General features: G+C 45.1%; 1 protein-coding gene across 1 annotated transcript; it reads right to left on the bottom strand.

Moving 5' to 3' along the window:
- LOC308079630 (uncharacterized protein) lies at positions 1–25,956 on the bottom strand. Its single transcript, XM_080421183.1, has 15 exons — positions 25,615–25,956; positions 12,877–12,990; positions 10,632–11,146; positions 8,936–9,017; positions 5,598–5,929; positions 4,265–4,327; positions 3,376–3,855; positions 3,215–3,275; positions 2,953–3,078; positions 2,737–2,803; positions 2,584–2,638; positions 2,244–2,472; positions 1,969–2,118; positions 1,607–1,869; positions 1–1,509 (listed from the first exon to the last, which is right to left on the bottom strand). The coding sequence occupies exons 1-14, from the start codon at positions 25,859–25,861 to the stop codon at positions 1,607–1,609; spliced, it is 2,784 nt and encodes a 927-aa protein (XP_080277309.1). The 5' UTR covers positions 25,862–25,956; the 3' UTR covers positions 1–1,509.
- Between the last annotated feature and the right edge of the window lie 678 nt (positions 25,957–26,634).

Genomic DNA, 26,634 nt, shown 5'->3' with positions numbered 1-26,634 from the left:
ATTACACAGTAGTATGCAACATTCTCCATTCACTCAAAATGTAAACAAGCAATGACAAGGTAAACAGTTTCCATAGTTTCAGCTTGATTCAATATTCCAATTGTCACACCTTGATTGACAAGTACATAATAGTAACATTCTATGTTTTGGTTCCTAAAATGATAGCAGCAATAATATACTGTGCACAATGCCTGGCTGTAGAATAAGCATAAATGCACTCAGACAATGTTATGCCAAAACAGTGTGTTGGTATTCAACTGTGATCATACCCACTTTGAAGTCCATATATTCATTTCTGCTCAACTTTCACGTGCATGAGGGGCCTTCTTTCAAGGACAGTTATTGTCACATCACAAGTTTACAGGTGTGAAACAATGGGTGAAACGATTGCAGTTATAAAATATAATCATAATAGATGAAGAAGTGATAATGCCTGTGTGACGTCCCACGTAGCCAGAGTGATTTAGCAGCAGGGCTCAGCACTCAGCCTGATGATGGAAAGTGTTCTGCCTTTTTCAGCACATCAAGGGTGGCCCATTTGAGGTCCTTGGTCATGTGTACTTGAACTTCAAGTGTTGAACAAAGCTGCTATCATTTGCAGTCTCCTGGGAATTAGAAAATAGCCATAGACAAAACACAAGGAAAATGGTCAGATATGTGAAATGTTCCCAATATGAGCAGATCAAATGTATGGACACATAACGGTGCAGGGTTCAACTAATGACAATGCAGGCATGCAAACAGCCCCGAGGTGAAAAAGGTGACAACATGTGTTTTTCTTTGGGGTCAGGTGTCACACAATTGCCCTATTTGGGTTCAAAAAGGTGACTGTAGCTGAAAAGTGACACTTTTGCATGTCTGACAATGAAATAAGGCAGCACAACAAGGAACTTGAAATTGCTGACCATCTCCACTGCGACACCGTCGATGCACAGGGGAGCAAGCTCTCTTCCCGGCCTCCTGTAGTCCATAATCAGCTCCTTGGTGTCCTTCATTGAGTGCGAGGTTGTTATCATGACACCATTGTGTCAGTGATTTGAGCATATTCCTGTAGGCAGTCTCTCTGTAAAAAATGTATCCCACGATTTTGTAACCCCATTTTTTACACCCAGTGCCAATTGTCTATGTAATCCTGGGCACTGCCTTCCCTCTGCCAACCTAGGGAGGCCAGGGCCGAGCTCATGCCTCCTTCAATGCATGAGAGCCAACTGACCTTCTTGTCACCTGACAGGGGAGAGTTTCCCTGGTTGGATGTAGCGCGTGGAAGGAACACGTTATTCCAACCATTTCCTTTCCCCTCTAGGGAGGGTACCTACCCTAGGGAACACGGGATGAACATGCAAACTCCACACAGAGGCCCTTTCGCCAACCCCACCTAGGGTATGGGCACTGATGACGTGGAGGAGAGAACACGCCCCCAGCGCCCACAGCGTCCCCTGCGGGAATCCTGTAGGCAGTCTCATCATCACTGATGAGACCCATCACCGTCATCAGCATGGTCACCAGCAACTGCATCAGAATATGACAGGAGAGGTGTCACTGACTGGCAACATTTTTGGGAACAATCAAGGAGAACACTAGAAGCTTCACAACATGCAGGACTTACCTATTGGAACCGACTCCGACTTCTGTCAAGTAATTCCTGCAGTGGGGGGGCAGGTGTACGGGCAATGTTGGGCGGAAGGTCCGATGGTTGAGGCAGATTGAGTGAAGATGTCGGGGCCTTGTACACCACACTTGGGTCCCGGCGACGCTCAATGACCAGCTGCATTAGTGCGCGTCTAAAGCGGTAGGTGCGAGGCTTATAAATCTTTTTCTCCACCCACGTGCCTGAGCGCCTGCAGTTGACCTTCTTGTGACGCGGTGCACCTGAATAAAAGGAGGAAAAAAAGTTTCAACAAGGACTCACCATTGAAAGTCTGCTGCAAGTGTAAAAAAATATGTCATATATCTGCTCCTAAAACACACCTGTAAGAGTAGTGGCTTGCCTTCTCTTTACAACATTCTCGTTGTGCTCCATAATGGCAAGATGGCCTCTCTGCTTCATCCCCATGTAGGAGAATGACTGGCGTTTCGGGATGTATTTCAGCAGGGCACTATGGAACACCTCAAGCTCACCTGTGTGTTGTAACATGAAAGCACACAAACATCTACTGTAAACCAACTGGTATGTGTCATTTGAAAAGGTGTCAACTTGACAATCACTTATGATTGCTTATCGCATTCAAGGGCTAATTCCTCACCAGTATGCTTGAAGAGGCCCATTTGTCCAAGGTCCTTTAGGAGCCTTTTGTCCTGGACCAGGGAGGACAGCGTCTTGTACGATGCAGACTCCCTCTGCATCCACATCCTCTTCCGTCGCTGCTCTGAGCACAGTGGAAGATGATGGCAGCTGTGCTCATCGTCACCCTCTTTCCACTTGTGCTCATCACATACATGGTGAAGAATGGACAGCCACCTCTGCTCCAATAGCTACAGTATTGTGAATATCAGTTATTGACTGCTTGGTAATGACTGGCACAATGGAAAGAAATTGCAACTGTCTGAGAACAATCCAGAATCGTACTGCTGGCGATCCCTCACCTCTGTGTCACCGTCACATGTTGAGCAGGAAAACCACATGTGGTTATAAATGGACCTTTCAAGAACAACAACATACACAAGAATAAACAATTACACTGAACAAATGACATGTTTGAAATATGCGTCTTCTTTGCATAAAGACTCAACACTCACATTGTCCAGCCACGCAATACGTCCAGGGCTTTTTTTTTGCTTCTGGTCTTCAACTTTTTCAGGAAACCTACACACACACACACACACACACACACACACACACACACACACACACAACATTGTGCCCTGTATTGCATGAAATTACATGTGCTGCCACAACTATCTGATGATAACATGAATAGTATATAGTGCATACAGCTTTGAACCAGAGCCAACCTTTAGCTGTGTGCCATACGTCAAACTGATGTTCGATCTCCGGGTACTCGACTCTCATCAGCTTTCGGACCGAGGGAGAGCGATCTGTAGCGATCACGTCCACATACAACCCCATACCAAGCAGCTCTGTAAAAGTAAGCAAAGTTTATCTATGAAGTGCTTTTCAAAACATAGTTACAAGGTGCTGTACAATGACCCACAAAATGAGAAAATGTAGTTATAACAAGGCAGGCAACATAAGAGCAATAAAGCATATGAGAACCTGTCAGTCCACGCCTGAAGCCCAGTGGTTCCATCATAACAGAGCTGGAGGCTTCTGTGACCTGGAAGGAGGAGCAAGAAACAAAATGCAGCAGTACAGAAAGTTATTTCAGTAACAGACCATCCTGCTGTGAACACAACATTTCAAAACATCAACATTACCTGAACCAGTTCAGTGTGAAGAATCTCCTTCGTGTCCTCCAACATGAAGGTGTAGTGGCAGAACTTGGCACTGAATCCAGGAGAGTCGCATCTGGCATCTCCCAGGAGTTGTGGCTCCTTAGTAGGACTATATTCTATGCCTTCCTGCTCAAAGTAGACTCGTGCCAAGAGTCCTCTCCTCTGCTGCTGATATAGGTCCTCAATGGCAGGGTGAACATAGGCCTTTTGAAGTTCATGAAAGGTTGTGACACCAAACATTTGCAGTCTCATGGTCTTTGCCCACGCTGCAATCTCAGTGAAGCTGCACCCCGTGAAAACAACTGCTCCAGCAACTTGTAAGTGGACCTCTGGCATGCCCCTGACATCCGGCGATGACCTCCAGGTGTCTGTGTGGCCGTCAGTGCACCGCCACTTGACGTTGAGCTGTGCACCAACATAGTGCTCCTGCACATCTGATTTTGCGATAGATTTTCCACACACCTGGCAGAATTTGAAGAGGGACATTATCCTCTCCTCATCCACGAGCACCTTCCCACCCTTGAGCACCTTCCCCTTCCCATTCAATGCCGCCGCCGCCTCCTCCTCCTCCTCCTCCTCCTCCTCCTCCTCCTCCTCCTCCTCCTCCGTCATCGTCTCAGGCTCGTAGCGCTCATCCCCCAGGTCACACGCCTCCACATCGGTCTCAACTTCACTGGAAAGTTGTCCTGCGGTCTGAATGAAAACCATGACTTGAAAGCAATCTCTTTCATATGGAAGTATGATTGTATTCAAATGACAACATTCCAGATGTTCATGTCAACATTTGCAGACTTTTCATTGCATATTTTCTATGGCGCTAGAAGTGGATGACACCAGAGTAAAGTAGTTTTTTACAGCTAGGCTAACTTACAGATTGACTTGCCCCTGGCACTGCCACTGGAACAATGTTCAGCGACGTTGACGGTTCCTCTGTCTGGATGAGAGTAGAAACAGCAACATAGTGTTATGTCCAAAAAATACATGATCTATTACTACATTCAAACATTTGGACAGCTGTGTGAGGCCTGGTGAGGAATGGTTTAGCGGTACAATTCAAACAATTTATCAGATTCTGTTGTCCAAGCAATATAGAAATGATTTGGTCTTATATTAGTTTGACTAGTTTTTATTTTCCTGATCATGTTGCTAATGCTATGAAGAATGTCACACTCTTATTTCACTGTAAACTGTGGTGTGACAAAGTGCATTCTGAAGTGTAAGATCAGGGTAAATGGCATGACACTAGTCAGCAAATGGAGATGTACTGTAAATGGAGTGAAAATAAAATCACTTGCTGTAAAACATCTGGCCCCCCAGATATGTGGCCCAGTTGTAGGGGAGGTATTATTGAACTATTTTCCAACGTTGTAAAGCGAATTTGAAAAAGGAATTGACCTTTTCCTACAGATGTACAAACAAACTGTACAAAAGGTTTACAGTTGGGTTTTTCACAGCATGTATTGAAAAAGACGTTTGGGAATAGGTAAAAATGAAAATACAAACCCGAAAAACAAACAACTCAGATGGGCAAGGAAATATTACACCAGGCAACTTCGACACATGCAATAATAACGATAGCCATTCATATATACCCATTGTTATGCTACGCGTAGCTATGTTTGCTCAATGTACTCAGATATAACCATGGATCACACGACGGTCGTGAAGTCATCTACATAAACGTTCAGATTTCACATATAAAGTGCTTACCCCATTGCCACGGATGTTACAATATACATCGGGTGGGTCTAAGTACCCGTATCTTCCGTATTGTTCAATAAAAAGCATTTTAATCCGATCGGTGGCCATTTTCTCTGAATTGCTTTCAACTATGCGACCCTATCGGTTGGGAGTTGTATTGCACTCTGATACATTATAACTATGATAAGAATGGCTGCCGATCGGATTAAAATGCTTTTTATTGAACAATACGGAAGATACGGGTACTTCTGGGGGCCCGTACATAATTGTAACATCCGTGGCCATGAAGTAAGCACTTTATATTTGAAATCTGAACGTTTATGTAGATGTACGGGTTGTAAATGCAGAAAGTACCTAAAAACCTGGTTGAATTTGCGCCATGACGCTCGTGACAGACGAACATCATGCGAACCATATGGCTAGTTTCAGGGCAATACTAAAGATATTACCGTGATCCGATCAAAACAAAACAGTGCTATGACTATTACAGTAACTTGGTATACCTGTGTTCGACGCCTTTTCGCAGGCGAAGGTCCGACTGACTCGGCGTCGTCCAAGTTGATGGAAGGAACCGCGGTGGTCGACAGTACTGGTCGAGGTTTTCGACCTCCCATGAGACGATACCTCATCTGGTCACATTCATACTCCTCCGGGTTGAAGTGTAAACTACACACTCTCATGTTCTGTAGCTCCCTGAGCGGTGTGCTGTCGTTCAACTTCGGGTTATTCATTGCTCTGACCCACTTCTTGCAACGCTCTGGATCCTTGACTGGAAAGGTGAAGGCACTAACTCCACCAGGATGATTCTTCCTTTTAGTAACTGTGCAATGTGGTACTGCACAAGGCGGTGTCATGTTTACGATAACTGTCTCTCAATACACACCAAGAAACAAGTCACCTCAAGACTACTCTGAACTCCTACTCTACAAATTGAATATGGCGCTTCTTGAGTTTATAGTACCCACGCATGCCCAAACATACCCAGGTGGCACCGGGGTAGCCATGTGTTGTGGGCAGTGCCAGAAGGCTCTGTGTGGGTGTGTAGATGATATTACGTATGCAATGTGGGTGGCTGCGTTTGTGAACCGCGCCCCGTCGGAGAGGGTGGGTGCGCAAAGCATTCTGGGAGTTGAAGTTATAGGCAGTGATACGCTGTGGTCCCCCTGTGGTCCCCCCTGTGGTCACCCCTGGAACTTCTTCCAGGGGTGAAGTGCTCCTTTAACTGTGGTGTGTCCTGGAGTCTGAGCAGGAGGACAGTGTGGAGATTTGGAGTGAAAACACCACCTTTTTATCTTGGAGAGGAGAAACAGCTCCCCCCATCTCCTCACATTCTTCCAGTTAACTGCAGTCAGGGTCAATTTCAATGTGAAAGGCTCATAACAAAAGACCATCATCAGAGACACATTTACATAGACGCGAGTTTCAATGTATTTTGTTTCATCAACATGTTGACAGTTTTTCTTTGCCAAAGACAAAGAAATAAGTGTGTTTGTTACAATGATACGCCATCATGCCACCCTTTTTCGCTTTTGAAAATGTGTTGAATTCTAGGTTTTATCAGCACTGCACACATAGTGGGGAGTGTTTACTAATGCATGACATGTTTCAGTGATCTTTTCCTTTTTTACATAGCATGTGAATGAGTTTAAATGAATTCTGGACCAAATGACAGAACTGTGTGTAATATACTGAACATATTTACTGTGTATAAATGGGTGTACATGACTAGACTGGACATGTGACAAAGAAAGTGATTCTGATTAAACTGTGTAGATTAACTGTGCTGTGACGGTTGTTCAACACAATTCAAAATGCAAATAAGACACCAATAAATTCAGCCAGTGTGTTAATGTATGTTTTATAATAATAATCTAAATCTATAAATTAACATGTCACCCAAGTTTTCAAATGAGTGTAGTGGAGTAAAAATATTTGCCTCTGAGATCTAGTCAAGTATAAGTATAAATAGATAAAAAAATATATTATTATTATTATTATTTTTAATTGTAAACTAAAAAACTAAATGTATCTCAAACCAGATGGTGTCAAATCACCAAACAGAAAGCCTACTCAGTACGACTAAATTAAATAGTGTGATGAATATAACACATATTCACTACTTTAACCCATTAACACCAGGAAAGCATGTGTAATATTTTTAACCCCCTTGGAGTCTTGGGACCCCCGCAAAACATCGCGGACCCCTTCGGGCCCCCACGAAACATTGTGGACCCTTTGGGGGTCCCTTGATACCCTTGCGGGTCCCTGACATTAAGCTTCACACAACAAATATCTGCACCACACTGCTGTTTGTCCAAAACACACAATATCTCCTCTCCCACCGACGTCACGTGTTCATTTTATCGACAGCCGTACAGACTCCATTTGACACATTTTACCTCATTTATCCAGCTCTCACTGACTCTCCCCTAAGATACGGTGTCTGGTGCATAGCGTGTCTGCCCCCATAGCTTGTGGATCTTTCACACATGACAGGCTTAGCCTGCGTTCCCTGCCCCATAGCTTGTAGATCTCTTGTACATGACTGGCTTAGGCTGCGTTGCCAGGTGTGCTTGTTTTTGGTCTAATTTAGTCACTTCTTGAAGTACCATGTAATTGGTTGTTGGCATGCATGCCATTTGCTTGTGGCCAAAGTGACTTTCGTGTGAGAGCCTTGGGGGTCCCTGGATATATGTAGAAGATATATATAGGCGGCCCTAACCTCTAGATATATACATAATAATATATATAGGTGGCCCTAACCTCTAGATATATACATAATAATACATATTATTATAGTATGTAATGTTATCATATATAACATTGTATTGCAATAATTATTGTGTGACATCGTGGCTAATGGTGGCGAGCCAATAGATTAGCGATGTTGTTATTATTATGACGTCGTGCCCCCCCCAAACACGACACGTGCAGAGGCGAAGAGAGAACCCCTGCTGTATATCAAAAAATGTGCTCTATTGGGCCCTAAATGTAGTGTAATGAAGGGGGGGAAAGTCTCTCTCTCTCTCTCTCTCTCTCTCTCTCTCTCTCTCTCTCTCTCTCTCTCTCTCTCTCTCTCTCTCTCTCTCTCTCTCTCTCTCTCTCTCTCTCTCTCTCTCTCTCTCTCTCTCTCAATACAAACTGATGGTCGAGAGAGAGAGAGAGAGAGAGAGAGAGAGAGAGAGAGAATGAGGAGGCCGGCGTAAGAGTAGACAGTGTTGCCATGTCCATTAATTGTAAGCGACTTTAAGCGAGGAGGAATGGAGGCAAATGCGTCATCCGGAGGAAAAATTCACAGACCGGATTGCTTATTTATCTCGCGCAACCTGGCAACGTCTTTGAGCCTCCGTGTAGATTCTAGCGTGGTTGATAATGTTGTCTTTGTGATGTACATGGCACGTAAATGACGGACATATTAGCGTGAGTGTGGTGTGATAGAGAGATGACCAAAGTGAAAGCAACGGCACCTGTTGAAGCGAAGTGGTCGCGTGTTGTTGTTGTTGTGGAGATAGAGAGATTACAATGGCGGCCGCGTCGTGTTGGATCGGGGTGCTTCGGTTTCGCTCGGCGGTGCTCGCGCTGAAGGGAACGAAGGGTGTCCACGTAATGTGGTCAGTTTGTGCTGGTCACAATTAATTATGCTCCGAGGAGGCAAATGTGTAGTGAGCAATGAAAATTAGCCTACGCCACCCGTGAATTAGTCGCGCACGTTGTGGCTTGTCTTGTAGTGACTTGTGATATGTTGTTGTTGTGTTTTAGTTCAAATAAAACATAAATAACCAATGAAAAGTATTAAAAGGAGCTTCTGACAAAACCTCCCAACTCCATTGGATCCTCAAACTGTCCGTCAAACCAACAAACTCCTCTCCCTGCTGCTGCCGTCGTGTTGTGCCACAGCGCATGAGCGCACACAGAGAGGAGAGCTGGTGTGGCGCAGCAGATAAACACACTAACGAGGCAGGGTCTTTTCCCTGTAGTCTGTTAAAACTATGCACGGCAGTGTACCTGTTTATCAAGCTTAGCACTGACGCTAATGTTATGAAAACAAGTAATTCTATTTCTAAAATCTATGAAGTGTTTTCTGAGGAGATCAATGTGACAAGAAATTAGATCATAGCAATTATCTCGCTAATTCCACTGAAACTCCAACTCCGTGAAACCCTCTTTGCAGAAGTTATTGTAATATTTAAAGTCTTGTTTATTATTGTAGGCCTATAAAATAAGTGTCATGAAGAATCAGGGCATTAATTCACACGTTGTGATGCATTGTGAGCTTGGAAATTCATTGTCAGCTTTTAGGAATTTAGCCCCATTTGAAACCTCTCCCTCAGCAGCGATTGGAGCTATTGTCTCCTGATCGGACTCCTAACTCCACTTGAGATGGATTTCTGTTCGGACAAAACTCCTAAATCCACTTGCGCTGGATTTGGGTAAAGTGGTGATAATATAATGACACATGCAAGTATCTGACAATATATAAAGTCACTATACCAACTTTGATGAGGCAGTATTGCTTTGTTTTAAAAATATAAGGTTTTCTTCATTTCCTGAAACACTCTGCTTGACAGCAGATACATTTTTTTATTATTTGAAATTCAATCATGTTGAATCAAAAATAAGATCCAAACAAAAGATAAAACAAAACTCTATACACAAGATAACTAGAAACTATTTTTTAGATTATTTTATTTTATTCATTAGTTGTGTTGATATTGTCAGATTATGTGATTCTTCTGCTTTAGTATCCTTCTCATTGTCATCCTAGTTTAAACTGAATGATCATATGTGTCACATAGTGTGTGTGACTATCTTCCACTAAAAGGCTCCCCCCCTGTATGAGTCCTCATGTGTATTTTTACAGCACTTCTGTCAGCAAAGCTTTGACCACAAACTGTACAAGAAAATGGCTTTTCGCCTGTATGAGTCCTTAAGTGTTTTTTTAGATCACACTTTTGAGTACAGCCTTTACCACAAACTGTACAAGAAAAGGGCTTTTCACCTGTATGTGTCATCATGTGTATTTTTAAAGTAGACATTCTAGCAAAGCCTTTACCACAAACTGCACAAGAAAAGGGCTTTTCACCTGTATGAGTCCTCATGTGGTTTTTTATAGTACTTCTGTCAGCAAAGCTTTGACCACAAACAGTACAAGAAATGGGCTTTTCGCCTGTATGAGTCCTCATATGTGTTTTTAAAGTACTTTTCTGACTAAAGCTTTGACTACAAACAGTACAAGAAAAGGGCTTTTCGCCTGTATGAGTCCTCATGTGTTTTTTTAGATCACTTGTGCTAACACAGCCTCTACCACAAACTGTACAAGGATAGGGCTTTTCACCTGTATGAATCCTCATGTGTTTGTTTAGATCACCCTTGTAAGCACAACCTTTCCCACAAACTGCACAATAAAAGGGCTTTTCGCCTGTATGAGTCCTCATGTGTTTTTTTAGATCACCCTTGTAAGCGCAGCCTTTCCCACAAACTGTACAAGCAAATGGCTTTTCCCCTGTGTGAATCATTGTGTGTCGCTTATGATGTACCTTGTGATTAAACATTTTGCCACACACAAATGTCTTCTCTGTGTGACTCCTCATGGAGTGAGGATGTTTCGATGATTTCAGGTCTTGGGACAGCTTGTGCTGCCCTCCCTCATGTTGTGTCTTGTGTGATTTCAGAGTGTTTAAAGCTGACTGATCTCCCCTAGTCTCCTCCCACTCATCACTGTCTTCAGTGTCTGAGTCAGAACAGTGTGAAGAGAGGAGCTGGTCAGCACTAGTTGGTTGTGGTGTTCCCCAGTCTACATCTACATCAGCTTGTGTTTTCATGTGTTCAGTTGAGGTGCTGGCTACAGGCTCTGTCTCTCTGTTTTCATCATCACCTTCACTTTTCACTGCTAGTAATGTCAATGTTGACCCACCAGCCTCTTCTGGTCTTTCAAGTAGGTCCTCCTGTTCCTCTTTAATCTGTGGAGGTTGTGGTTCCTCCTGGACCAGACTGGAGCTCCACTCCTCTTCAGGTGAAACCTCCTCTTTACACACTGGGCCATGCAGGAAGTCTAGGAAAAAGATATAATGAGACTAGGGATGCACCGATGTGACATTTTGTCCGATATCGATATCCGATATGATATATTGCTGTTATGGACGATAACCGATATAACCGATGTCGATATGATCGATAAAAAAAAAGTTTTATCCAGTCTGAAAAACATGTGTAAACACTGAATTTGAAAAAGCAATCCCTGTTTATTACAAATAATTTTATATTATCATCTGGATAATCCCCAGAGCAAAAAACATTTGTGTCAACTGCAAAAAGTACCAGTGACAGCAGCTTAGAAACTTATATAATCATATCATTGATGTAAAGAATAAAAAGTTTGGGCCCCAATACTGACCCCTGGGAGACGCCACAAGCAATGTCCAGATGATTTGAGCTGTATTTGCCCAGCTTCACAAACTGTTGAAGTCTGTCCAAATAACTTTAAGTTTAAATACGTTTTAATTTTAGTTTTAATCCAGTCTACTGCAATGCCTCTAATACAAATTTTCCAGTTTGTTTATTAATATGTTGTGATAGATAGTGTCAAAACTCAAAAGCTTTTTTGAGGTAAATTAATATTCCAATTGCATCTGTGATTCTTTCAATGGATTCCATCAATGCCTGATGTTGATCTGTTAGTTCTAAAACCATATTGACTCACTGAGAGTAGGCTACATTAAATCTATCCAAAAAATAATCTAGTCTGCTATTGAAAAGTTTCTCCAGTAGGCCCATCTTTGAAAATTGTGACTAATTGTGACCAACACTGAATTACAGACCCATAAGGGTCCATTTGGTTTGTACACTCCGAGCTACAGACCCATAAGGGTCCATTTGGTTTGTACACTCCGAGTTACAGACCGATATATATCGGTTGGCCGATATATCGCGCATCCCTAATGAGACTATAAAAGGTTGTGGCTGGAAAAAGTATCAGCAGATTACTCTTTGCCCACTTCTTCCAAAAGTTGTATTTGATGGTGCACCGACCACGCTCTGTGCTGTAAATAGTGGGCCAGGGTTAAGATGCGAGACAAGCTGAAAGAGAGTTGAATGCGGCAGTGGCTCAGGGGTAGAGTGGCCGGGTAGAGTGAACTGGAAACCGCAAGGTTCCCAGTTCGATCCCGGGCTGGGGGGCTCCTTTAGATAAGTTACCAATTAGATCAGTGAGTTTTCTGTAGCAGGTTAGTTAATACTGAAGCAGAATTAACTGCAAAGCTTAAAGGGAACCCAATAATAATATTACAACTGTACCATCGTCCGATTCATGGTACATCATCCTATAATTCTACAAAGTTCTGTGCGCGCTGTGTACGTGCGTCCCCAAAATCTCTTCTGCCCGGTTCTCCTCAGTGGCTGGAGCAATTGATCTGGCATTTGCACACAGCCATTGACCATTACCATGAGCACGGAACATCGCTTTCCCCAAATGTCAGCTGTTTAGCGTTTTTGTGTTCGCTGGCTCCCGGGTTGCCAACTCAAGTGCGTGAAACAAGCGCCGGTGTTGCCACATCCGTGAAATAAGCTGACCATCCGTGAAATAAGCGGACCATGACGCACTTTGGGTGCTCATATCCCGACGGATATGGTCTAGTTTAGATCGATGCAGGGGTCCATGCATCAATATAGTCACATTGTTAATGCTTAAATCGATAACAGATTCATATCGGTTCATCTGTACACCCTCAGTACCGGCCCACTTTCTCCAATATAATAAATAAAGAGAGAGTGCTTGAAACTTACTAAGATCCAGGTCTTCAGGTTCCTGTTTAAGGTGGTCTTCAGGTTCCTGTTTAATAGAAACAGTCCTGGCTGGAAAACTGATCTTCACCTGCATACTAGACTCCACACACTGGTCTGGAATGAAGGAATACAATAAATGCTTTAATAATAAGGACTTTAATAATAAGGATTTTGGTATGACATGGATACAAACTTTAATAATTAGGACTTTGATTGATGTTATATGAATGAGGACTTTAATAATAAAAACTTTGACGTGACATGAATAAGGACATTAATAATAAGGACTTTGTGACCAGTGTTAATTTCGTTGAGTAAGACTAAGACGAAAAATACTCGTCAACGAAGCTTTTTCAAAGACTAAGACTAAACGAAGACTAAATGAAAGGTATCCAGTGAAGACGAAGAGTGACACGAAATATAATGTACACGTTAGTCAACGAATTAGACGAGACGAAAATGTTAGGGCGGGACGAATGGAGAAGAGATCCAATCAGAATTACTCTTTTTGTGGGACTAGTTGGGAAGGGATTATGGTATATCCAGGACTAAAAGTATCTATTAAACATGGATTAGGAAATCTAAAGTAATATTTATTATTGGTTAATAACATTGTGGAAATTGTCAGGCCCTCGCCTGAAAATTGTGACCTTTTGGAGTCAAGAGGGTGAGAAGGCAGTCACTAACAGTCAGGCAACAAACCCCCTTAATTTGAATATGCTATTGATGTGTTGATCAGTCAACCCTTTAAGATCCTGGTCTTTGTCCTGGAGCAGAAGCTCCTAGCTTTAAGTGTGAACCAAAACAAGTCTCTGGGCCAAGTCTTTTGTTACCAAGCGGCTGATTATAATACTATTGTCCTTATGCAAGGTGATGGCTAAGGTGAATGCATATGTTATCTCTCTCTATCCCCACAGACTTCTGGTAAAGCCAGATTTAATTCATACTGTATTATTCTTATTTCACAGTAAAAGCTCATTTTGTAGTAAGTACACAAGAATGAATGAACACCATTGTCCCAGCAATACTTGACAAAAAGCTCAGAGACCTAGGGCTACACCCAAGCATGTGCGACTGGATACAGGACTTCCTGTCCAACCGACATCAGGTGGTGAGAATGGGCAGCATCACATCCGACCCCCTGACCCTCAACACCGGAGCACCCCAGGGATGCGTGCTGAGCCCTCTCCTCTACTCCCTGTACACGTATGACTGCATAGCCACACATGTCTCCAACACCTTCATAAAGTACGCGGACGACACGACAGTGATAGGCCGAATCGTCAACAACGACGAGTCTGACTATAGAGAGGAGATCAACTCACTGGCTCTCTGGTGGACTTTTCTGGCTCTTCCTGAACACACCTGTGGATTATACCAGGGACAATGACTTGGACTTAGCTCCCCCTCGGACACACCTGTGGACTACACCAGGTACAAATGACTTTTTGTTGCACTCCCTCATGGAGCTACTTGCGGATTATACTAGGGTCAGTCCACCCTAGGTGGACACGCACTGACCTTTTGCACCTTAATCCCATGTATAACGCACTGACTTTTTTTTTGGGTCTTTTTTTATTGTGCTCTTTTCCTCTAAGCACCTTAACGTCCATATGTATATCATGCACAGTATAAGTATAACATGCACAGTATACATACATTGCTGCTATGCTCAGGCACCTTAGTTTTTTATTATCTCAGGTACTTTGTAAATATGTAGATAACTTGTCTGGCCTTCTGTTGCTCTCTTGTTTTGATCTCCGTGTGAAGTGGGCGGTGTCTTGCTAGCTAATCAAGTGAATCACAATGTGTGATTCACTTAAAGGAGCATTACACCCCTGGAAGAACTTGCAGTCACTCAATGTTAATCATATATATATTAATGATCTATTATAATATAGTAGATAACAGTGGCAAAATTTCAAATTTGCACCCTATGGCCCGAAAAATATAGAAGTCTTGACATTGACTGGATGACTGGGGTTTGGCTGCATTACTACAATGACCACAATGCTTTGTGGCACTGCACTTCCTTATGGGGAGGAGGCTGCGTGGGGGCGTGGTCTACATTGTAACTTTCCCCTCCCAGTTCTCACTACAACAACATCAACAAACACATACACCACATTGGCCAGTGTTGCCATGTCTGCTTATTATAAGCGGCTGGTTTCTAAAATGTAGTTGATATTTGGGCTCGTTTCCAAATGTTTTGATTGTTGTTTAAACCAGTGGTTCTCAAACATGTTCATGTACTTTTCCACGGACCCTCATCTGTGCACTGCGCGCCAACATATTTGCCAGGGAGAGAAAAATGTGTTGTTAAAATGTTTAAAAAATATTCCACATTTTGCACTTTTTTCCCCTCAAGATTTTTTGGAAAATAGCAGATCTATACAAGCTCACACTGCGTCACATCGTTACGCGTTGTGAGCTTGTAGATCGGCAATTTTCAAATAACCCATGTCTAGGTTTCAAGTGCTCTTGGCAGAGGTATTTTCTTTTGGGCTTGTTTTCATATACCTGGTTGCTTATTTCTCTCACAAGATCTGGCAACACTGAATGCTTTAGAATGATGAATGTTACAACTTTTCCGACTTTTTTGTCTACCTTTGGATCACAAAACACGACATCGAAGCCATGTTCTTTCTTGGACCACGTGAAATCTGCCTCTGTTGAACCAGTACAGTTGGACCAGCAGGCCTACCCATTGCAAGTTTGCTATATACCAGGATGTCAGTATCATCATCACCGTGTCTTTGTTGCGCCAGCAAGGTGAAACTATAGTCTTGGCTGCTGTTGTATTGTGTTCTGTATTGATTTGATTGTATATTATAGTAAACTAAATATATCATGTATAAATTAGCATAGTAACACTAAACGTGTGTGTCTGTGTGCGCGCACGCGTGTGCATCAATTTTTTTTTCTACATTCCATCCCACCATGTAGACAGTCCGGTGCTGGTGACGTGACGTCCATCTTCTACTTGGGAGTCGGGACATCCATGGAGATGCAGCATAGTCAACAACAATATAATAATAAAACAAAACGTTTCATACTCATGTCATGTGTGACTCCTTATCTCTGAGAGCATACTGTTTCACTGTCATTTCCAGTTATATTCTTTGGACTAAACTTATAGAAAACATGGGCATTACTTTAGAATTACATGCTAATGTTCAAATACTCTTGTCATACACAGTGTAATCGTTTTTTTTCTCTTTTTTCAAATGAGACCGTTTCATGCTTTCAATTGGTGTATATGGATAATATTAGATTTTACTATAGCCTATTGTATCTAAGACTAGTAAAGTTGAATCCAATGTGCTGGGGTCCCCAGAAAAATTATGATTACATGTAGAAGTAAATACTAACAGAATGTACAAGAGTTTTTCACTATTATATCTGTAATGCTTACAGTCATGTAATTATGTACCATTCTGCCAAATGAAAGACCATCTCCTATCATGAAACAGTTCAAAAGAACCCTTATAGAATTGGGTGTAAATACATTTTGTCATTATAAATGCTTACACAATGTAGAATATACCAATGAGTAGAGCAAGCAGTGTGTAAATGTAACCGTTTTATTTAGAAAAAAAAAATATGGCTGTAGTGTCCCAGGTCTTCATCTGCAGTTCCTTCATTTTTGCAGGCTGATGACAACTTTCTGTCCTGTCATTGGAAAGAACACATTAGATTAGATTTAGTTTACATGGATATCATCCGACGTGATACCTAATTTATTCTTAGTTGCATGCGCACCAAAAATAGCATACCTACAAGCTCACAAAGTGTTGAGTCCTCGACGCGTTGTGAGCTTGTAGATCTGCTATTTTTGGGACCTGACGTCATGTACTGACTGTAGCTCTGAAACATGTCAGTCATGGCGGAGCTTCAACCTGGTGTTTGCACTTTCTACATGTACAGACCTTACATCTACATAAACGTTCATATTTCAAATATAAAGTGCTGACCTCATGCCACGGATGTTACAATTTGAATCAGGTGGGTATAAGTACCAGTATCTTCCGTATTGTTTAATAAAAAGCATTTTAATCCAATCGGTGGCCATTTTCTCCTTATGCTTTCAATTACGCGACCCTATCGGTTGGGATGTATATTGCACTCTGATACATTATACATCTAAGAGAAAATGGCCACCATTCGGATTTAAATGTTTTTTTATTGAAAAATACGGAAGATACGGGTACTTAGACCCATCCGATTCCAATTGTAACATCTGTGGCCACGGGGTAAGAACTTTATATTTGAAATATGAACGTTTATGTAGATGAAAGGGTTGTGATTGGAGAAAGTGCCAAAACCAGGTTGAAGTTCTGCCATGACAGTCATGTTCCCCCCAAAAAAATACATGGGGTTCCGTGACTACAGGCAAAGTCAACAATAACAAACGTTCCGTTCACGCCACGGCTCCACAAGCTAGTTTAGTCTACCCGAGGGATACAACATGAGATTATAGTGATGGTGGCAACTTTACAGCATGTTTACTTACTCGAGAGACAAGCGTCCACCGTCCACGGTCCGTGTATATTCTGTCAGTTCCACTAGGAAACATCCCCGACAGGTTGTTGCTCCTCACTGTCCGCATATAGCTGCGTGTGGGTCCGGGTACTAAAGTATTACTCTGATATGTTTGCAGACGCCATGATAGTACATGTTTCCTCCGAGGTGGAAACTGGAAAGACTGGTGATGCGAGGTTAGTACATGTGAGGTAGCTAATGGGAGTGGTCGAGTGGGGAAAGAAGGTTGAACAATGTTACGGTGACACCTTCGGGGCCGGTCCTTTGAGCTATGGGGGTTGGTCTGGATTTGAACTACACCTGTAGTCACCTGCAGTCATGTAGTGCGGACATAAGGTGAGAGCTGCGGAAAACGTAATTTGACGCTATGGGCAGCAAAATCGGCGAAGTTCCCCTTTAAAAAAATCACACCCTGTGTGAAGTGGGCGGTGTCTTGCTAGCTAATCACAATACTGAATGGAGTCAACCAATCATGTACAAAAGATAAATACATTTATTGAAACACTCTTTATGATGGACGAAACCATAACTTTAAGTTATGGTTTCTTATATAGGGCTATGCACATGTGTCATGTGACACTGGCCAATCACAGTCCTGAATAGATTGTGATTGGCCAATCACAGCGCAGGATAATTGTACAAATTTCCAAACCTCACTTATAGGGGCGGTTTCGCTGCCCAAGATAATTGTACAAATTTCCAAACCTCACTTATAGGGGCGGTTTCACCGCCCAAAAACCCATAAATGTGTTTTTTTTAAGTGCATAGTCCTATTTATAGGGCTATGCACATGTGTCATGTTTCCCTAGCCAATCACAGTCCTGAATAGACTGTGATTGGCCAATCACGGTGCAGGGTTAAGGGGGTACACTGGTGGCCAATCACAGCGCAGGATTTGGTGTGCAAATATCCAAACCTCACATATAGGGGCGGTTTCACCGCCCAAAAACCTGTTTGTGAGTGGTCAAGAAGGAGAACTGGGAGGAGGTCCTACGTCAAATGTCTGTATAAAGTGCAATGTTGTTGTGATTTAAGTACACTCTGTGGATTGGCAATGCAGGTGTCACGTCTGTGGAAATAAAAGCATTTCTGTGGACAAACCCTCTTTCAAACTGGATCCTTGTTCTTCTTGCACTCAGGGAATAGTTATGGAATAGTGTTTTTCTTGTCTGATTAAATGGGACTATATACGACAGGATCCAATCAGAACGATCCTCATTGTTATGTTAGGTTGATCCACCCGGAAGCAGACCATATTAGGGGCCATCATGGACGCTGCAGGAACGCAACAAAAATCACAACAAGCCGGTGCACGGGGTTACACGATACAGGAGGAGAAAAGAGTGTATTTAGTTTAGTTTTTATTTTTTTCATTAGTTATCGACGCGAGTCGCGTTATTATTCCCGTAATTTTCGTGTATTGTACATCCCAAAAGAGAATTTATTAACCACGTTATGGTGCTGTAATGACAACATAAAATAGCGTTTTTTTTTGCTGGGGGATCACTTCCGCATTTTTCTTCTTTGATGGGGTAAACAATGACTATGTTGCCAGATTACTGAGAGAGAAATAAGCAACTAGGTCAATGAAAACAAGCCCTAAGAACTAAGTGACTATTAGGCTACATGAGCACTTTAAACCTATACGCAACGGCTATTTAAAAATAGACTATTTGGAAATAGCCAATCTACAAGCTCACAACAAATAAAAAGCAACTACCAATATTTACAAGCAACTTTACAGAAAACGAGGTCGCTTATAATAAGCATACAGGGCAACACTAGTTGTAGACGTGTGTGTGTTGTGGAACGCCGTCTTTTTGCATTTCTTTAGACAATCAAACACGTCTACACTAGCGTGTGTGTCACCTACATAGTCAATCTATATACCATTTTAAAGGTACGGGCCTTGTGATTAAAATTATGCAAACCATTCCAAGATAGCATCAAAACTGAAAGCTAAAATCAACGCCAAAGTCCGACATACACAAAATGTTTCATGAAAATAGCAGATCTACAAGCTCACAACACGTCGCACTGCAATGCCTTGTGAGCTTGTAGGTCAGCTATTTTGGATTTCTGCACAGGTGCAGGCCATAGCCAAATGGATTGGACGCTCAGGTTTATGCACTGACTGCATACCTTTTCAGGGAGAGCAGGCCTTATACTCATTTTATCTGAGATCAAGGTCATGTACTTATTTCTTGTAATAGTCCGGGAGTCATGGGGCTTAACGTGGTTTCGTCGGTTAAAGTTTTTTTCTCAACTGATTCTTGCTGCTGCGGGTCCCCTCTTAAGGATTCAAGAGGGTGCCCAGTGAAATCCCTTGAGCATTTTTTATTATTAACCCCTTAATGCCCAAAACACTAAAAATGCACCCAAAATAGACTTCTATGGTATTTCATGCAAAATACTTGATCTAATTGCTTAAAATTTGCTTTCTACAGTGTGTATCCATGTAAGTGGATGTGTACAGTGCATTAGATTTAATATTTGTAAACTTTTAAATATTAACCCCTTCATTCCCAGAACAACTTAATCTTTAAACTGTGATATTGTGAAATAGAACGTGCACAGAAATCAAATCAAATGCATCAGAACTGCTTTCTACTAAGTCTAATAGTGGAACTGGTCATGTTTCCTTTTGGATGAATGCATATTAACCCTTTGAGGCCAACCATCTTTTAGTCATTAACCCTTAAATGCCCAAAAAAAAAAACGTTTTTTATGGCATTTTATGCAAAAATATTGATTTATCACATCAAATTGGAATATGTGTTTGTATGGGCCACGGTCCGTGGCCCATCGCTGCCCCAGGAAGAGGCCTCTTCCTGGGCATGGTCCCTACCTACTAGATGGCACCAGTCGGCCCTTCTCCCGGGCTCTCCCCTTCACACAGGGCAAGGGCCAGGGAGCCCAGTGCCTCACGGCACAGTGCCGGGTGCACACTCGCCCGCTCTACCCGCCCCGGGAGCCACCGTCCCTGGGTAGGAGGTGGTCCATGGACCCCCGATGGGGACCAGGGACCGGGGACGGCGCCGCCTTGTGGACGCCGGCGGTATTGCGCCCCGCGGCCACCACAGGCCTATCCAGGCTTGTGGATCTGCTCTTTTTCGACCGCAGGACTTTGTCCTTTTTCCAGACCCACGGCTGGGGACCCCCAGGGAACCCCGGGGAGGCCTCGACCCGGCCCAGGGAGCCCCCAAGCTGGGTGCTCGCTCCAGTCCCCGGCTCCAGAGGCTCGAGCCTGGCCACTCGGCCGGTCGGCTCGGGCCTCTCCGGCCAGGGACCCCCGGGGAGGCTTCGACCCGGCCCAGGGAGCCTCGAAGCTGGGTACTCGCTCCAGTCCGGGGGACCCACGCCTCCGGGGGACAACCGGCTCTCCAGGCGGTCCCGTGGACCCACTCTTAAGAACCCCTCGGCGGGCGTTAAGTGAAGTGGCAGGCCGCGGCCAAAGCACCGCGTGGACCTGGTGGTACAAACGGCGACGAGTGCCCATGGGACTATTATGGACTTAGCGCGTTGGACCCGGCACACCGGCCGGTCCCGCGGACCCACTCTTAAGCACCCCTCGGCGGGCGTTAAGTGGAGTGGCAGGCCGCGGCCAAAGCACTGCGTGGACCTGGTGGTACAAATGGCCTGGCGCGCCCATGGGACTATCATGGACTTAGTGCCTTGGACCCGGCAGAGGCCAGGCCCGGGCCTGGCCCCTGCCGGGCGGGGAGAAGCCTCCGTTCCCAGGCCGGGGACAAGCCTGCTCCTCAACAGAGTCAGGCTCAACAGGGTGTTCTTTCCCCACTGAATCTGCCCCGTTCCCGGGAGGCGCCGTCACCCCTGGGAGTGCGGCGCGCTCTGAAAAAGGTTGTTAGTTTAACGTCAGGTACGCCGGGGGGCCACGTGCCGACCCCGGCATCCCGGACAAAAGGTTGGATCGAGGGTTGACTCTCAATAGATCGCGGTCATACAGCCGCTCTGCTACTTACGAGACCCTGACCCAGAATCAGGTCGTTTACGAGTCATTTGGCGCCAAGTTGTTCACAAACATGAAGTGCGCGTCCGGAGGGGGGCCGCCATCTTTTGGCGACCCCCCGTAAAGCTCAGGCGTGCGAGCAACCTGAGCCACCTTCGCCGCGAGCCCTTCCAGGCCGACCCAGAGCCGGTCGCGCCGCAGCGCCGCGGATAAAGTGCGCCCGGCGAGGGCACGGCAGTGAACTCTCTCTTCAAAGTTCTTTTCAACTTTCCCTCACGGTATTTAGCCTTAGATGGAGTTTACCACCAGGTTTGGGCTGCATTCGCAAACAACCCGACTCCGAGGAGACGTTGCCCTGGGGCGACGGGGGCCGCTACCGGCCTCACACCGTCCACGGGCTGAGCCTCTATCAGAAGGACTCAGGCCCCCGATCGACACCCGGGCGACAGCCGTCTCCTGTACGCCACATTTCCCGCGCCCACCGCGGGCGGGGATTCGGCGCTGGGCTCTTCCCTCTTCGCTCGCCGCTACTGGGGGAATCCTTGTTAGTTTCTTTTCCTCCGCTTAGTAATATGCTTAAATTCAGCGGGTCGTCTCGTCTGATCTGAGGTCGTAAAGCAACGGGTTGCTGGTGGCGGCTCCCCCCGTGAGCGAGGAGGCTCGCCGAGACGCGGTGAGAAGACCGCCAGCCTCCCCAGGAACCGCACGCTCCGCGGTGGGTCGGCCGGAGTGCGCCGGCCGCCAGCAGGCTGCTAGAGACACAAGGTCCACAGGCAGCCGTACGGCACGCACGGCGCAGAGCCGGCTCCGACCTCCGCGGGCCCCGGGCTAGGGTGGCCGACCGGGGCCCACCCCGCGAACTGACTGACCGGCCGGCTCCCCGCCCGGGGGCGAAGTGACGGCAGGGGTGACGGCCCTGCAGGCTGCAAGCAGCGGCCGCCGAAGCACACGAGGTGCCGGCGGGGCCCTTGCAAGAGGCGGGCTACGAGTGCCTATCGGTCAGGAAAAAGTAGCGGGTTCCACGGCCCTCGCGGGCGGCGTGGTTCCCGTGGAACACAGTGCAAGACTAGAGTGGCCACCGTGGCCGACGGCGGGCCCTGCATTCGGGCAGGCCTGCCGTCCGTGTCCCCAGTGTCCGCACGCTGGTCCATATATCCGGGCTGGGAAAAGTTGGCGAGACTCCCGGGAGGCCCTCGCGGGCGGCGTGGTTCCCGTGGAACACAGTGCAAGACTAGAGTGGCCACCGTGGCCGACGGCGGGCCCTGCATTCGGGCAGGCCTGCCGTCCGTGTCCCCAGTGTCCGCACGCTGGTCCATATATCCGGGCTGGGAAAAGTTGGCGAGACTCCCGGGAGAGAATTTCAAAGGAGGGGGCCATGGCAGAGCCCAGATCCTCGTGGGCTCCACGAGGACCTCCAGGGCGCCCGTCCACCCGGCCGTGCCCGACCGGAGGCCTCTCTCTTCCCATAAGCCCGCTGGGAAGAGGCCTCCGATTTCATGGTTCTCCTCAGCCACCACCACCGGGCGCCCCGCTCGGGCCACCCGGGCCGCCCCGAGACGGAGCCTCGCCCCGGGCTTCGCGACGGCCAAGCTCCATAGGTGCGTTCTGGAACAAGTCGGCGCCTCGCCCGGGAGACTTTTTCACAGGAGGGAGGCAGGGACGAGCCATACGCCTCCTGGGCCACGGGGAGGGGACAGGGAGGTACGACGCGGAGATCCAGGAGGAGGGGGCCGCGCCGCCACCCGAGACGGAGCCTCGCGCTGGGCATCGCGACGGCCAAGCTCCATAGGTACGGTCTGGAGCGAGTCGGCGTCTCGCCCGGGAGACTTTTTCAAAGGAGGGAGGCAGGCACGAGCCAGACGCCTCCTGGGCTACGGGCAGGTGACAGGGAGGTACGACGCGGAGATCCAGGACAAGGGACCCCTCGCGGCGCCGACACTGCCCCAGGACCATGCCCCGGTTCCGGGCATGGTCCATAGCTACCCGCTGGCACCAGTGGCCACTTTCCCCCCACGCAAAATTTCACGCAGGGGAGAGGCCGTGAGCCCACAGCTTCCTGGGAGCTCTGGACTCTGAAGAAATCCTGGCTTTTTTCCGAATCCTCCAGGATTTGGGGCCTCTCGCGGCGCCGACACTGCCCCAGGACCATGCCCCAGTTCCGGGCATGGTCCATACCCGCTGGCACCAGTGGCCACTTCCCCCCACGCGAAATTTCACGCAGGGGAGAGGCCAGAGCCCCAGACACCCGGGGGGGGGGCACCGACGCGTGCGCACCCCCGGCCCGGATCCAACGAGCCCTCCGCCGGCGCCGGGCGACCCAGGGACAGGGAGGTACCGCCCGTTTTGGCCCGAAAAATAGCAGATCGACAAGCCGAAAAAAGTTGAGATTTTCGGCCGGGGGTCCGCCAGGGGGTCCCCGCGGACCTCTGGAGGCCATACAAACACTATGGGAAAGCTATGGGAAACACCAAATTGGGAATATGTTCTGTAGATATTTTCGTGCAGGATGCTCAAGATGGAAGGCCTGAAAGGGTTAATGTGCATTCATCCAAAAGGAAAAAAGTGTAGAAAGCAGATCTAATGCATTTGATTTAATTTGATTTCTGTGCATGTACAATATCACAGTTTAAAGATTATGTTGTTCTGGGCAGGAAGGGGTTAATATTAAAAAATGCATAAATATTAAATCTAATGCACTGTACACATCCACTTACATGGATACACACTGTAGAAACCAAATTTAAGCATTTAGATCAAGTATCTTGCATGAAATACCATAGAAGTCTATTTTGGGTGAATTTTTAGTGTTTTGGGCATTAAGGGGTTAATAATTAAAAATGCTCAAGGGATTTCACTGGGCACCCTCTTGAATCCTTAAGAGGGGACCCCCAGCAGCAAGAATCAGTTGAGAAAAAAACTTTAACCGACGAAACCACGTTCAGCCAAAAATCACCCTTTGACTCCCGGACTATAATTTGATACTAAAAATAAAACAAGTCATGTTTCATATACAACTATAAATCTGTAATGTATTGCACATTCAAACCTAAAATGTATTTGACAAAGACTGAAAGTCTAAAAGACTAAGACTAAACAACAAAGACTAAGACTAAAAGTCTAAAAGACTAAGACTAAATGACAAAGACTTAGACTAAAAGACTAAGACTAAAATTAAAAGACTAAAATACAAAGACTAAGACTAAAAGACTAAGACTAAGTTTAAAATATTTTGATATTTAATCGACTAGACTAAGACTAAGACTAAACTATTTCAGAAGACTAAAATGGGACTAAGACTAAATGGTGTGTAATTCAAAAGACTAAGACTAAGACTAAATCAGAATTTGCTGTCAAAATTAACACTGTGTGCCATAAATAAGGACTTTAATAATAAGGACTTTGATGTGACATGAATAAGGACCAGATTTTATATTGAGAGACAATAGGACGATAAGATATTTATCATATTAAACTTCATAAACAGCCTAATGCTCCTGTATAAAACTGAACCAGACTAAAATATCTAGCAAGCAGCATTTTTTATTTACTTATTTATTTGGAACAACCAATCAGTTTGATAACGGGTTTATGATCCTGAAATAGATAACACAAGTAGGTATAATATTGTTGCTGTCAGGTGGAAACCTCTTATGTCCAAAACTGTTACTTTTCAGAATTCTAATAAAAAAAGTAGCATAAATAGCAGATCAAACGCTTGTAGATCGGCTATTTTGGCTACTTTTATGTGACACTGTAGTATGATGAATTAGGACATTAATTTACAAAAAACATGGAGATACAAACAAGGTTTCTGCCAGACAGCAACAATATGTTAAAACAGAAACTTAGCTGCTATAATAGAACAGTGAGAATCATCTAGATCTCAGGATTCACATGGGAAAGGTGTGGCTCCAATGATGATCTCTGACTTCATTTGACCACATGGATGGCACTTGACGTGGTGACGGATGTACGTGTATGTGTGCGTGTGCGTGAGTGTGTGTGGTAGGGGGGTAGGCTACAGAAAATATTACAGCAGTGTGTCAAATCAAAGCAATGTGGGACAAGGAGTAAAACTCTGTCATCAAAACGGAGCCTACTGACTGGTCTATTAATCTACAAGCAATGATCCCATAAAACAGATCTACAACCTAACAACACCTCACCATGCAAACACTGTCATACCTGCAGTGTGTAATTTGGTGTTGTGTGTGTAACAGACATACCTGCAGTGTGTAGATCGATGTCCAGCAGTTTGTTTTGTTTCTCCAGCAGAGTTTCTAGTGTCTCTTTCTCTCTCTGGAAGAGGTTGCACATGAACTCTGCAGCCGCACTGAGGCGCTCCAACACAAACACTCTGACAAGCTTCACACAACAAACATCAGCACCACGCTGCTGTTTGTCCAAAACACACAATATCTCCTCTCCCATCGACGTCATGTGTTCATTTATCTTCAGCCGTACAGACTCCATTTGACACGTTTTTACCTCCTTTATGACACGTTTTTCACCACGACAAGTTATTATAATTATAGAGTTATAATATATCGGTTATGACCACGCTGATAACTCAGTGTTATTCTTAGCGGAACGGAGCTCTCTATGGTGCGTTTACTGCGTTATGATACGCACTATAAGTACTTCCGGGGCAACATGTTTCACACATGCGCATTACACGGTCAAGGAACTGTTGCCATAATGCCTTTCGCCACCTGGTGGAGGGGGTGTGTAACCATATATATATACAGGCTAGATGACTGACTCTACATGTAAATGTAATATTTAAAATAATTTAGCAATGCCTTGCTTAGCTTGAAGAACAGGGACACAACTAATGCCAATAGCATATGGTGGTATATATATATTCACACCTTTATCAGAAGAATTAAACCAACATAAAATGAACTTACAGAAAGTAGGTCCTGGCCAGTTTTGTCTCATTTATCACAATTATTGTCTCTGCCAGGCCGAAAGGCATGGCGAGAGAGTATGTTTTGCACCCTGTCTGTCCGTCCGTCCGTCCGTCCGTGTGTCCGTCCGTGTGTCCGTTTGTCTGTGAACAGCTAATTCTCCGGCACCGTTGGCTTGATCACAGCAAAACTGTGTACACACACTCCCTGGATACCAATTCAGAACCGCACAGACGTTCTGAATTTTTCACATGGGCCAAATTTTTCACATGGGCCTTTTATAGCGCCACCAGGAGGCCGATTTGTGCAAAATATTTTTTTTGACAGTACTCATAC

The sequence above is a fragment of the Gymnoscopelus braueri genome (assembly GCF_963280865.1).
Source record: "Gymnoscopelus braueri genome assembly, chromosome: 23".
Classification (NCBI taxonomy): Eukaryota; Metazoa; Chordata; class Actinopteri; order Myctophiformes; family Myctophidae; genus Gymnoscopelus; species Gymnoscopelus braueri.
This window is presented reverse-complemented; position numbering and strand designations above follow the sequence as displayed.

Bases quoted from the DNA above. Each gene is read 5' to 3' on its own strand.
- LOC308079630 (XM_080421183.1), bottom strand. From the start codon at position 25,861: ATGGAGTCTGTACGGCTGAAGATAAATGAACACATGACGTCGATGGGA. The intron at 3,276-3,375 runs GTAATGTTGATG...TCCTCCTTCCAG, and splicing joins TTCACACTGAACTGGTTCAG to GTCACAGAAGCCTCCAGCTC. The intron at 2,639-2,736 runs GTGAGTGTTGAG...TGTTCTTGAAAG, and splicing joins GTATTGCGTGGCTGGACAAT to GTCCATTTATAACCACATGT.